General features: G+C 37.6%; 5 protein-coding genes across 9 annotated transcripts; 2 read left to right on the top strand and 3 right to left on the bottom strand.

Annotated features, from left to right (window-relative positions):
• Positions 1–1934: 1934 nt before the first annotated feature.
• LOC124350739 (transcription initiation factor TFIID subunit 11-like) lies at positions 1935–3252 on the bottom strand. 3 transcript variants are annotated; one of them, XM_046801567.1, is made up of 4 exons: positions 3111–3252; positions 2406–2967; positions 2235–2331; positions 1935–2152 (listed from the first exon to the last, which is right to left on the bottom strand). In XM_046801567.1, the coding sequence occupies exons 2-4, from the start codon at positions 2961–2963 to the stop codon at positions 2025–2027; spliced, it is 783 nt and encodes a 260-aa protein (XP_046657523.1). In that variant the 5' UTR covers positions 2964–2967; positions 3111–3252; the 3' UTR covers positions 1935–2024. The 3 variants fall into 3 exon arrangements, with proteins under 3 accessions (XP_046657523.1, XP_046657522.1, XP_046657521.1); XM_046801566.1 differs by having other exon boundaries at positions 2406–2992; positions 3054–3182; XM_046801565.1 differs by having other exon boundaries at positions 3054–3181.
• LOC124350601 (general transcription factor IIH subunit 1-like) lies at positions 3248–5592 on the top strand. The gene is made up of 9 exons (XM_046801379.1): positions 3248–3474; positions 3533–3903; positions 3966–4215; positions 4276–4417; positions 4486–4585; positions 4640–4769; positions 4850–5053; positions 5126–5277; positions 5344–5592. Exons 1-9 carry the CDS (start codon positions 3318–3320, stop codon positions 5506–5508), a joined length of 1671 nt encoding a protein of 556 aa, XP_046657335.1. The 5' UTR covers positions 3248–3317; the 3' UTR covers positions 5509–5592.
• Positions 5526–7579, bottom strand: LOC124350684 (diphosphomevalonate decarboxylase-like). 2 transcript variants are annotated; one of them, XM_046801487.1, is made up of 8 exons: positions 7245–7579; positions 7093–7190; positions 6960–7030; positions 6770–6884; positions 6553–6687; positions 6173–6492; positions 5913–6083; positions 5526–5854 (listed from the first exon to the last, which is right to left on the bottom strand). In XM_046801487.1, the coding sequence occupies exons 2-8, from the start codon at positions 7154–7156 to the stop codon at positions 5594–5596; spliced, it is 1137 nt and encodes a 378-aa protein (XP_046657443.1). In that variant the 5' UTR covers positions 7157–7190; positions 7245–7579; the 3' UTR covers positions 5526–5593. The 2 variants fall into 2 exon arrangements, with proteins under 2 accessions (XP_046657443.1, XP_046657442.1); XM_046801486.1 differs by having other exon boundaries at positions 7093–7178; positions 7245–7577.
• A 293-nt stretch (positions 7580–7872) lies between these two features.
• On the bottom strand, positions 7873–9613 carry LOC124350652 (DNA polymerase delta subunit 3-like). The gene is made up of 5 exons (XM_046801449.1): positions 9466–9613; positions 9343–9398; positions 8421–9277; positions 8180–8350; positions 7873–8108 (listed from the first exon to the last, which is right to left on the bottom strand). The coding sequence occupies exons 1-5, from the start codon at positions 9535–9537 to the stop codon at positions 7936–7938; spliced, it is 1329 nt and encodes a 442-aa protein (XP_046657405.1). The 5' UTR covers positions 9538–9613; the 3' UTR covers positions 7873–7935.
• A 152-nt stretch (positions 9614–9765) lies between these two features.
• LOC124350716 (leucine carboxyl methyltransferase 1-like) lies at positions 9766–11405 on the top strand. Of its 2 annotated transcripts, XM_046801536.1 has the most exons (6): positions 9766–10284; positions 10353–10536; positions 10597–10838; positions 10909–11018; positions 11089–11177; positions 11237–11405. In XM_046801536.1, the coding sequence occupies exons 1-6, from the start codon at positions 10072–10074 to the stop codon at positions 11305–11307; spliced, it is 909 nt and encodes a 302-aa protein (XP_046657492.1). In that variant the 5' UTR covers positions 9766–10071; the 3' UTR covers positions 11308–11405. The 2 variants fall into 2 exon arrangements, with proteins under 2 accessions (XP_046657492.1, XP_046657491.1); XM_046801535.1 differs by having other exon boundaries at positions 9767–10284; positions 11089–11405.
• Positions 11406–11414: the final 9 nt, after the last annotated feature.

Here is an 11414-nt window from a genome sequence, read left to right as displayed (position 1 = left end):
TACACTCGGCACTGTCAAAGCACTTTCTCTCGTCTCCACTCTTAAGAAAAAGATATTTTCTTCCTCTCCGTTTTCCTCCTGTGTCTTTTTTTAATTCTTTCGTTTCTCCTATTCAGTCAGGTGTACCAATTTAGCTCAGCACTAGTGTGATGCCATTTTGCTTTGTTATCCAAATAGTTGGCCCAAAAGATAAATATAGGCATGTTGACGTATGAAAGGCCCAGCACGTGAGTTTGTCTACGACAAGTGAACCCAAAAAAACTGTTTAAAAATAGCAGCACTTTAACGGAAAGGTTTCCGATTTGTTGCTGAATGGAAGTTGCGGCACGTGGAACGATTACTCAGTGAGGGAACGGCCAGCAACAAAGTCTTGCACATCATCCAATAGAAACTGTACAATGTGTGAGCCTAGTATGTTAAGGTCGACTTCATCGAGTCCTTCTAATGTTTACTACGATGGATGGAATCAGACGTCATGATGTACGATATCTAGCAGCGCTCCCAGTGGAGCGCACACCAACACATATGGAGGAGATTCATCCATCACCGATGGAAGAAGAAAATTCAATGGCGTATTTCTTCCCGCCTCCGCAACTGCATCCAACAGAAGGTCTATTAGTTTGAGATTGAATCAATTCCACTTAAATCTTTCGTCAGATTTTCTTTCACTCCACAATAAACAGTTTCTCGAAGTGTAACATTTTCCTGACTGTTCTTTGCATGTGTGTCTGGTGCGGTTGAATCAAAATTTTACTTTTTATACTTTGAAGTATGGAGTACCTGCCTCAAAATGTGTTTTTAGAATGACTGCGGCCTTTAAACTTTCCACTTTTCTTCTAGTATCATCTGGAGTCAGAAACGGCAAAGGACAAATTGAATCAAACCAGCTCGACATGAACACTTTTGAATATATGTATCTCTTATTCCCAGCGTTTTATATGGCTCAAAGAAAACAAGATGGGTCTGATTGGAACTAATTCAAGGCGCTGCATTATTCACCAAAAGACTAAATTAATGCGTTTTGGTATGTAGATTGGCAGGATTCTATTTCCGTAATAAAAAAACGGGAATGGGTTATTCATAATCCTGTCATACATATAGCTGATATGTCCTCGGTGGATCGATCCTTCATGTATGCGTTATTCCATTCACTGGGATTCATTCATTCATTCTGTTCATTCATGAACTTTCCCAGAAGACACGCAGGAACGAATCTTTCTGATATTTTTTTCGCTTGTCTTTTTCCATTGATGTTTACGACATCAAATGGCATTCTCATCCGGTTTCCATTTCCCCTGGAAGACATACCCACGCAATTTGTAAGTAATGACCAATATAACAGATATTGTGACGTGACTTCAATAATTCCAAAGTCAGTACTATATTACAACCAGTAACAATGATTTGTTGGCAAAACGTCAATTATGCTTAAGTGAACATTGTCTACTACATCAAGGTTTTGCATAAATGCATTAACTGCTTGAATCGATTCCCTATCTGCTTTCATTCATGAACGATGGCACGTTGCCCATCTCGTTGCCGAGTCAATCCAACTCCGCTCATGAACGATGGTACTGCCGGATGACCATTCATTCATTGAAATGGAATTCTTCTGCGTATACATTTCTTTAGTCGCCATCAACTTCCATTCATAAATGCTGGACGCGTGGGATGCTCTATTCCCCCCATTCCCGGAAGGGATTTTTTTAACGACAACACGTTACGCCCTGCTCCCGTACTTGCGATTTATCCTAATGGCTCACTTTGTCATCAATCATATGAAATCAATCGGCCTGACCTCCCTTTATGCATAGGGTTTGACCATGCCATTCATCTCGTTTTTTTATTAATTCTGACTAGAACAAATTCTTTTGCAATGCACTTATCAACTCGAATTTGCTGCCGTACACTGGATAGTCGAATCAACTATGATAGAATCTTTATTTTATTTTTTTATTTTTCGAAAGTTTACACAAGATAAATGAGACTGACAGGACAGTTGAGTTCGACGCAAAGTTAAGGTTTCAAAAGGCTTTGGCGAACGGTTTCGATCCCGGGATGCCTCCTCGATTCCTCACTCTTCTGACGGCCTCTCTCAAGTGCTTGGGCTGAAGTGGACCGCTATCGCCCCATTGCTCCATGACGTCAAGAGCTGCGATAAGAAAAGATTGAAAATAAACTCCCACGCAAGTGACCATGCGTAAAATTGCATCATTCCCCGTCATCCCGTGTACCTTCTTCAACTACTTCGCCGACGAAAACTTTGGCGATACCAGCCATAGCGATGACCACGTTTTGAGATATTGAACAGCCGGTAATGGTTTGCATCAACTAAAATCCACCAAGAACGAAAATACACATTAATATTCGAGTGAAATCGTAAGAGGCGTGCTGCTGAATCTTACACGCTTGATGGCCGCTTTCGGGAACGCTGACCGCCTGTACATTTCGTATCTGTCCAGCTGATCTTCTGTGAAATTAGACACCAGCACTTGCATCTTTTCTCTTTCTTCTTCTTCAGCTTCTCTTTTCATTCGGAATTCAGCTCTTCTTTCTGCTTCTTTTTCACTTTCTTTTGATGGTGAAGAAACTGCTGGTGGTGGTGTACTGACTGACACAGGGGATGACTTGGGCATTACAAACTCACCATCAGTTTTTTTGTCATCAGTAAATTTTTGTGACTTTTCTGGAGGCTCATTGGACTCATCACCATGAGTTGGTGTGGAAAGCATTCTTGCAAGAGGATCCATTTCTCCATTTTCTTCATCGTAATCTGTCTCTGATTCAGATACCTGTTTTCTCTTTTTTAAGTCTCTGTGTGAGTTGTTTTTGAAAGGAGATACTGAAGAATGTCTTGTAGATTGCCCTCCATCATCATCATCATTCTCACTTGAATGAGTGATATTTACATCACTCATTTCCCCATCCTCAGACATTGATCCAGTTGAAACATTCATGTCCATTTTTCTAGATATTACATAGAGTTTACAAACTCTGGTTAATTCAACTGCTATTATAAAAATAAATTTATTAAAAAAAATTTAAATATTTACTTTAGAAGAGGCAATATAATATTCTTTGTAACAAATATGAAATATAATAATGTTTACTTTGTAACTTTGTAAATCCGACTGTCAGAACGAGTCAAAACATCGAATCTGTGATGCTATTTAGCATCAGCTTTTTTATTCCGTTCCAAAGATAGAGTGTAAATGTTTTATGATAGGTGTCTCTGATTGTCTAATACTCGTTTATGGTTTCCTTTCCAGCAGACGACAAACGGAAAAAGTTATTTGCACATTGTAATATTTTCGAGAATGACTTCCTCATCATCAGAAAGCATACTTTTATTAGTTCCTCACGTTAAACTTAAGAAAAATGAAGGAGAACTATATTTGATGTCCGAACGATTGGGGTGGATGGTTGGTAATAAAGACAGTTTCAATGTAACGCATAAATATTGTGATATAAAAAGTAAGTTATCTTTCTACTAGTTTTTCTCTGAAATTTCCATCATGCTTCTTTTCTTTAGCTCAAAAGATTTCACCTGAAGGAAAACCTAAAGTGCAGTTGCAAGTCTGCTTGCATGATGGAAATGCCACAACTTTTCAGTTTGTTAATCCAGCAGGACAAGCTGAACAGATGGCTGACCGAGACAAAGTAAAAGATCTGCTTCAACTAACCCTGCCTAAATTTAAGAGGATGATTAACAAAGATCTTGAAGAAAAGAAACTTTTTCTGTCTGAAAATCCACAATATCGGCAGCTATACATGGATCTTGTAAAATCAAATGTCATATCAGCTGAAGAATTTTGGGCTGACCATGCAACTCAGTTTATCAAACAACAACAAGATGCTAAAAATGCTAGTCAACAGGATGTCGGTATCTCAGCTTCATTCTTGGTATGGTACTAACAAAAATAAGTTAGTCATGCACACATCCAACAGATTTCTTTCTTTTTTAGGCTGATATCAAACCTCAGATTACAGATGGCTGTAATGGTGGTGTCAGGTATCTTCTAACATCTGATGTGATGGCCAGCATATTCAGAACATACCCATCTGTTAAACAAAAACATCTTAAATGTGTACCAAACAAAATGACTGAAGAAGAATTTTGGAAAAAGTTTTTCTCTTCCCACTATCTGCATCGAGATAAAAACATCAATGATACTAAAGATTTGTTTACGGATTGCGGCAAGCAGGATGAGCAAAGTATTACAAATTGAAAATTGTGCTGAGACTATTAAGGTTCTAAAAAGATTTTTTTCATAGTCCTAAGACAAGATTTATCAACTGCCATCAAAGACCCACTCCTTGATCTAACTACCCTTAATGATGTTGTTGAAGAAGAATCCTCTTCAACTCCATCAAACTCCAAAATTAACAATATTGCCCATCAAAACATGATCCGACGGTAACGTAGCTATCGTTTGTTGTAACGCAGAATCAAAAATATATATATATTTGTGTTTGTTTGTATAGGTTTAATCAGCATTCCATTTTAGTATTAAAAGCATCGGAACAAGCACCTGGGGAACAAGCACTGGAATCTTCTGTTCCCGAACCCGCTCCGTCAAAGAGGGTATGCAATTATAGTATTAATTTAATTTGGCGATATTAAATTACTGTAACACAGATTCGGTTACAAGAAGCGATGTCGTATGAGGATTTGGAATCTAATGACACAGACCCTACCGTTCAATTGAATCTTTCACGTATTGAGAGATACTTAAATGGTCCTCCTACAACAGTGCAATCACAAACAGGTTGGTCCTTCCTTAGCTATTTACTTATCGGATCCGCTCTTTAATGAACTCAATGAATTTTCCCTATTTATAAAATTTAGGGGTTAACGGAAATGGATTAACTGCTGCTCATTTTGATATTGATGCCAACGCCTTCAAATCTATTCTAGGTCGATGGATGCGTGGAGGTGGAGAAAGATATAATCCGTTGGATGTGCTCAATTCCGCAACAGCAGTAAACGTCTTAGGTGAATTGTCGATCGGTGGAACACTTATGAGAGGCTCTCAACCAAATTCGGCGATTCGTAATAAAACTGACTTCTTATGTGACCTTGTGGGAAAAAATTGTATTAATACTTTTTTTTACTCTTAAACAGATTTGACCAGTGAATTGCAAAAAGAGCTGAAAGAACTGTACGTCTCATTAAGTGAAATTCTTAAGCATTTTTGGGCTGCTTTCCCTCCGTCGTCGCCTGAACTCGTTCAAAAGACCAATCGCATGATTGATGCTCTACACAAATTTAATCAAGTAACGATATTTCAAAATTGCAATAGTCTGTGGATATTTTATTTTTAATTTACTTTCGCTAAACAGGCAAAGTTGGCCCCTTACGAACAGAAACTTATTCAGGCTAGCACGTCAAGTGAGGCAGAAAATATTCTGAAGCCCCTGAGATTCCAACTACAGGCAGCCATAAGGAAACATTCCCAATTATCTGAAAGGCGTCCTTTGCCAAGAGCAGCCGTATCTTCAATGTGAATCATCTCCATAGAAAATTTCAGGGTTATATTTCAGGCTATGGACGCACAGTGCGTACCTCAAATATAAATTGTATTAAACGATTCTAACCTGTTGGATCAATATTTTTGGGACCTTGACCAACATGACATACAATTGTATATTGCACTTGACCTTTTAAGGCCTTTTCCGGTACTAAACTTGTTACATCTTCCGTGGGATCAACTAAATCGGGTACTTTTCCTCTAAAAAATTGATCATGGGGTGTGGATCCGAAAACAGAGTAGAATACAGAAGCGAAACGGCTAATTTCGGCTTGTTCCAGGAAAAGCACAGCATTTGGTCCAGCGTCGAAAGTATATGCTACCTGTAAGAAAGTATAATTCATCCACTTTCTAAATAATAACTGTTTTTATTTTGATTACTTTAACACTTTGCCGGATTTGATTGTAGCGATGCACGAGCTGAATAATAGCTTGTGATGTACTATTCATGTAAAAAAGAGGTGGGTAGGTATCCAGGCAAATTGCGTGAAACTGATTGCTGTCTCGCATTGTGATTTCAGCAAACTTGACAAAGTTTTTTTCGAGAATAGCCTACGATTTTACAATGAAGAATCCATATTAGACAACCTAATTTTAATGAGAAAAGTTAGAAGTAATAAAAAAGAGAACAAGTAAATTACCATTTTTATATCTTCAATTCGATCTCGGACGACATTTTTAACACGATGCTCTAACAGTTTACTTGTTTCAGCACTCCTCCTCATTCCTTCCGTGCTGCCAACAGACTTACTAGTGTTAGAGACCACAGCAACCAGACAACGTAACTCGGGCCAATGTTCCGCTTCAGCTATTGGTCTTGCTATGCAGGGTTGTGAGTCGTGAAACCATCGAACGAATCCACCAAACAGGGAACGGCAGGCAGAACCAGATCCTCGTCTGGCTAGAGCAGATAATTCGGACTGATGAGATTCTAGTTCGTATAGCTGAGCCAGTGTAAAGACTGAAATTTCGAATATTATTAGTAATTCAATTTTAATCAGTTCATCACACTTAAAAATACCTAGGCAGGCATAGCCAGAAGCTGAGGATGCCAAACCAGCTTTAGTTGGAAAGTTGTTCTCAGAAACAATTGCCACCTTCCATGTAGATTTTTCAACAGTTGAAGCATGTTTACTTGAAGCAGCTAGTTTTCTAACTGATTATTTTAAGAGGATTTATTTCAGTTGAAAAATAATTTAGGAGAAATGAAGAAAAATTTATTGGTGGCTTTTAAATACCCTCAGAAAGGCAATTTTGAAATCGTACTCCATCTCCAGACCCTTGCTCATTGTTTAAAACAATACTATCTTGTGTAAATTCAGGGCTGATGGTGGCAGTGGTCTTAGTGAACATCTAAAGAAGGCATAAATATGGTTGTACCAACTAAATTGAAGCTAAATCATTTACAGTATAAATAATTTAAATTACATAATCAGTATCCAAAGTAATTGAAATCGAGTCATTCAAGGGGATGATTTGTTCTTCATCACTTTTACCCCCTAATTGGCAGAAGAGAAAGTATTAGGACAGGATGCAAATTTCAATTATTATTAAAGCTTACAGTATTTGATTACAGCAATGTTTATTGGTGCAATGCAGGTACTTGATCTACTTTTGCAGTCCATGTCACACTTCAAACTTGGTTTTCTGAAACAATCTCTAAACAAGTTATATGTAAATAATTAACTCACCAGATTGAAGCATATATTTTACCTATTAGTAGAGAAGTAACTATTAGCCTAATTTCTTCGTTCTTTCACGTGTGCTTCACTAATCCCACTAGATAAAAAAAAAGACTGGATTTTCTAGCTATAGTCCTTTACCGAACTTTCCCCAAGTCCACACTCTTTTACGTCCCTTACTCGTTTTACTAATTTACTGACGAAATGGATGTCAAATTGGAAATTAACTTGTTAGACCGGTCCTACTACAATTGTTGATAAACAATAAGAACTGCCATCTGCCGCATTGATTTACAAGCGTTGAATACGCGCTCGAGGCGCTTTAATGCTGCTTAAGATTAAAACAACACGCGCAGAAAGCTTTTCAGCACTAACTTGTTTTAGATGCTTACTAGTGAATACTGACTGGCTGTAATAAAATAAACCTTTTTATGTACTCGTTTCTTATGTTTAGATAAAATTCCGATGCACAATCTCAAAAAAGAAAATACAGTCATGTGAAAAGTCTTGGGTCGAACGGATGGTTTTTAAAAGTAAGAAACATTTCCCGATGACTTTGATTGTATTGTTATGGTAAAGGTCAAAGGGTTAAACTGTGAAATATCTAAAAATGGTCTCGACTAAAATGTAGCAATTAGAGATTGTATTGAATTAATTTGTACACGATGTATTTGATAAATTTGACAAAAACGCAGCCAGCTGGGGGAATTTAAAAGAGTAAACTATTTGCGCGTAAAAAAACTTGTAATGGATTTTTGCTTCGTTTTGCCAGGAGGAGAGGGATGCTTTACTGATGGCTTGGTTTCAATCTTAGGAATTTCTGCAGTTTTTGCTTTTGGTGTAGAATTTTCGTTTGCTTCATTTTCTTCGCAAGTCTCGTACTCTTTAGTTGTTACTAGGTAAAATAAAAAGAAATATCGCAAAAGTTAGAGCGTAGAAATTTAAATACATGAACAATGAACATACCAACATAACCATCCTTATCCATGAAAGTTTTTGCCACCAGTTTACGACTACGCTTATTGTTGTTCTTGGGTTCAACAACCGTAGCATTTAGCACATCCTCATCATCTTCTGACATGGGAGCTGGCATCTGGGGTGGCACCTCAGGACTGGAAAGAATAACTTCTTCTTCCTCTATTGAAGTTGAAACAATGTATGAATGTGTTTATTTTCCGAACAACTACCGTACTGAATAAATAATTACCATCGCTGTTTGATTCAGAGTCTGAAATCTGTTGGATTCTTTTACGTTGAGTCTTCCCGGATAACTTGGATTGTTTAGCCTTTTTCTGAGATTTCTTTGCTTTAGCTTTAGTTTCATGCGACTTCAGGGGTTCTTCCGCCAGCTTGAATCGTTTAGTAGGCTTAACTTTTTCTGAATTGGTATCTTTATTCTCATTCTCACTCTCATCATCGCTCGACTGACGAATCAATCTTTTGTGTGTTACCGATTTTTTCGGTTCTTCATCAACCACCTTTTTCTCTGCTGGCTCTTTGACTGGATTAACCCTTCCAATAGCCTGTTGAGTAGCAAAAAATGCTGCAATAGCTGGTTTTCCACCTTTTGTTGCAGGTAATTTGCTGGATGTCTTTTCCTTAGCTGTTGCTTTTCCCTGTGTTGTGTGTTCAGCATCTTCTGTCTTTAAAGACGTAGAATCCAAACTTGTTTCTTCTTTCTTTAAAGTGGACGGAGGAGGCTTCACTGGTTCAGGATTCTTCTGCACTTCAGTGACATTACTGCTAGCTAACTCTGCAGGAGACTTCAATTTTGCTGCTGGACATTGGATGGCAGCTTGGCCAGAACACTGTTGAATACTTTTCTTTATTTCTGTGATGTTGCTATTGTACAGCACACCAAATTTTTCTAATTTCCCTTTTTGTATGCTGTAAATATGAAGTGAAATAATCTTCTCAAATTTAGACTTGGCTTCTTCAAGGTTGATGTCCCTGACCAGGAGAAATTTCAGATTTTTACCAATATATCCTCCCAAGCTGTAAACAACCTGGTACGATGAATCCTGCACCTTTTTCTTCAATTTATCAACATATTTCCCTAATACACTGAAGGAAACGTAAGCATTGGTAAGTGACACAAAATGTACAAGTAAGATCTAAGTTTATCTTACGTCTTTGCCAAGTTCACATGGATACCACAAGTTTGACTGAGAAATTCATAGGTAACCTGGAAAGAAAAAAAAACACCCAAATAAGCACTTTACATGATTCACAAGCTAATTTATCACACGTACAATCCTATTTTCGTCGTTGATGAGTTGTTCTACATTTTCCAGCAAATTGTTCATCTCGGAGGAGTCTGCCATTTTTGTTTGTTATTTTCCCGCCGTCAATTCCTTTATTTGCACTTCTTGAGAGTTGCCATTTAAAAAAAAACAGCATACAAATTTATTTGATAAATGTGAAAATAAATACCACTCTGAATACTATGAAAAAAGAATAAAATAAGTTCTTTTTAGTGAAATATTTTATGTTAGAATGAATGGCATTAACAAATCGCGATCAGATCGTGAATCGAATTTAAGTGTTTACACCGTAACTCCCGCTAAAAGATGGCAGTGCTGTCCCCCAGTGCTGTCAATGTGTTATGTTATGAATTTGTCATGAATTTGCCATCGGCTACTTAAAATTTATAATTTATAGTCGATTAGTTCGTAGTTGTAGTACGATATTTCAGACAAGGAAGGATTGTTTACGTTGCTTCAATTCTTCACACCTAAAATCTTTAGTCATTTGGAAATCCTCGAAACTCGAAAAGTCACATATTCCATCTAAAACTCCCAGCGTCTGTTGGAATACGCGATTGAATTTGATTTAGTCCCGCAGGATTCATTCCTGCCATGGACAGGCATAATTTGGACGGAGATGAAGCCGTTCGTTCGACAAACGACGATGCAAGTCACTGTAAAAGATTTGCAGTTCATCTGGGATATTGGTCTGACCCCTACTTGCCTCTTCTGGTACGAAATACTGATAGGAAAACCCCTGAAATTAACCGTGGTTACTTTGCAAGAGTCACAGTGATAACAAATATGGTGGAAAAATTCATAAAGGTAATTCTCACAGTTATAAGTGTCCTCAAGAAATAGTATCTGATTAATCCAAATTTCCTTTCTCAAAGGCTATGAAAGGAAATTGCCAAATTGTAAACTTTGGAGCTGGCTTTGACACTCTTTTCTGGAAACTAAAGGGTGCTGGTCTACCTGTAAAAAAGTTTGTAGAAATAGATTTTGCCAATGTTACTTCACGTAAATGCCACTATATCAAGAACAACAGCAAACTGATGGAAGCTCTTCACTGTGATGGTATTTTCCCCTCTCATTCATTTCCTTAAGATAAATTTTAATTGGGCATTTGCTATTTAGATGAAGAAGTGAGTTACAATACCACTGAGTTGCATTCTGGGATCTATCATTTGGCATCGGCAGATCTACGCAAGTTATCCGAAGTAGAGTCAAAGCTAAAGGAGTGTTCAATGGAATTCAGCGTACCGACCCTTTTTCTCTTCGAATGTGTTTTAGTCTACATGCCCATACAATTCAGCCACTCTCTTTTGCAACTCATTGCGGACAAATTTTCTACCACTTTCTGCATCAACTATGAACAGGTATATACACTATTTTAATAAGAGTATCGCAGTGAAGAAATGCGAGCTCTTAAATTTGTAATCCATTTAGGTCAATATGACTGATCGCTTTGGAGACGTCATGCTATCTAATTTGAGATCAAGGGGCTGTTCTTTAGCGGGCGTGGAGGCTTGCGCGTCGCTGAAAACGCAGGAAGACCGGTAATTAAATTGAATATTTAAAAAATGGGAAGCCGACTCATCAGTTTTTATATATGGTAATTTTTATTAGATTTATTCTCAATGGCTGGGATGGAGCCCAAGCGCTGGAGATGAACCAAGTTTACCACGGTCTAATATCACCGCAGGAGATTCAAAGGATCGAAAAAATCGAATTCCTTGACGAGAAAGAATTATTAGATCAACTTTTTCATCATTACTGCATCTGCGTGGCATGGAAAGACAGCCTCGATTTAAAGTTGAACTTGTTAAACATAAGTTAAAAATGTAAAAAGAAAAAAACAACAACCGTGCTATTGTAAAGTTATTCAAATAAAAGTGATCCTGTATACATCGGCAGAAAGATAACAGAATAAACGTTGAACTCCACTAACTGCG

This window comes from Daphnia pulicaria, chromosome 7, assembly GCF_021234035.1.
Source record: "Daphnia pulicaria isolate SC F1-1A chromosome 7, SC_F0-13Bv2, whole genome shotgun sequence".
In the NCBI taxonomy this organism is placed as follows: Eukaryota; Metazoa; Arthropoda; class Branchiopoda; order Diplostraca; family Daphniidae; genus Daphnia; species Daphnia pulicaria.
Note: the sequence above shows the minus strand (reverse complement) of the source record. Positions and strands in the feature narration are given on the sequence as shown.

Coding starts and splice junctions, on each gene's coding strand:
- LOC124350739 (XM_046801567.1), bottom strand. CDS start 2,963: ATGGACATGAATGTTTCAACTGGATCAATGTCTGAGGATGGGGAAATG. Junction 2,332..2,405: donor CGAAAGCGGCCATCAAGCGT/GTAAGATTCAGC, acceptor GGTGGATTTTAG/TTGATGCAAACCATTACCGG. Junction 2,153..2,234: donor CGGCGAAGTAGTTGAAGAAG/GTACACGGGATG, acceptor TTCTTATCGCAG/CTCTTGACGTCATGGAGCAA.
- LOC124350601 (XM_046801379.1), top strand. CDS start 3,318: ATGACTTCCTCATCATCAGAAAGCATACTTTTATTAGTTCCTCACGTT. Junction 3,475..3,532: donor TAAATATTGTGATATAAAAA/GTAAGTTATCTT, acceptor TCTTTTCTTTAG/CTCAAAAGATTTCACCTGAA. Junction 5,278..5,343: donor CTCTACACAAATTTAATCAA/GTAACGATATTT, acceptor TTCGCTAAACAG/GCAAAGTTGGCCCCTTACGA.
- LOC124350684 (XM_046801487.1), bottom strand. CDS start 7,156: ATGGACTGCAAAAGTAGATCAAGTACCTGCATTGCACCAATAAACATT. Junction 7,031..7,092: donor CATTGCTGTAATCAAATACT/GTAAGCTTTAAT, acceptor TCTGCCAATTAG/GGGGTAAAAGTGATGAAGAA. Junction 6,084..6,172: donor GAATTGAAGATATAAAAATG/GTAATTTACTTG, acceptor GTAAAATCGTAG/GCTATTCTCGAAAAAAACTT.
- LOC124350652 (XM_046801449.1), bottom strand. CDS start 9,537: ATGGCAGACTCCTCCGAGATGAACAATTTGCTGGAAAATGTAGAACAA. Junction 9,278..9,342: donor CATGTGAACTTGGCAAAGAC/GTAAGATAAACT, acceptor CGTTTCCTTCAG/TGTATTAGGGAAATATGTTG. Junction 8,351..8,420: donor CTCTGAATCAAACAGCGATG/GTAATTATTTAT, acceptor CAACTTCAATAG/AGGAAGAAGAAGTTATTCTT.
- LOC124350716 (XM_046801535.1), top strand. CDS start 10,072: ATGGACAGGCATAATTTGGACGGAGATGAAGCCGTTCGTTCGACAAAC. Junction 10,839..10,908: donor TCTGCATCAACTATGAACAG/GTATATACACTA, acceptor TAATCCATTTAG/GTCAATATGACTGATCGCTT. Junction 11,019..11,088: donor CTGAAAACGCAGGAAGACCG/GTAATTAAATTG, acceptor AATTTTTATTAG/ATTTATTCTCAATGGCTGGG.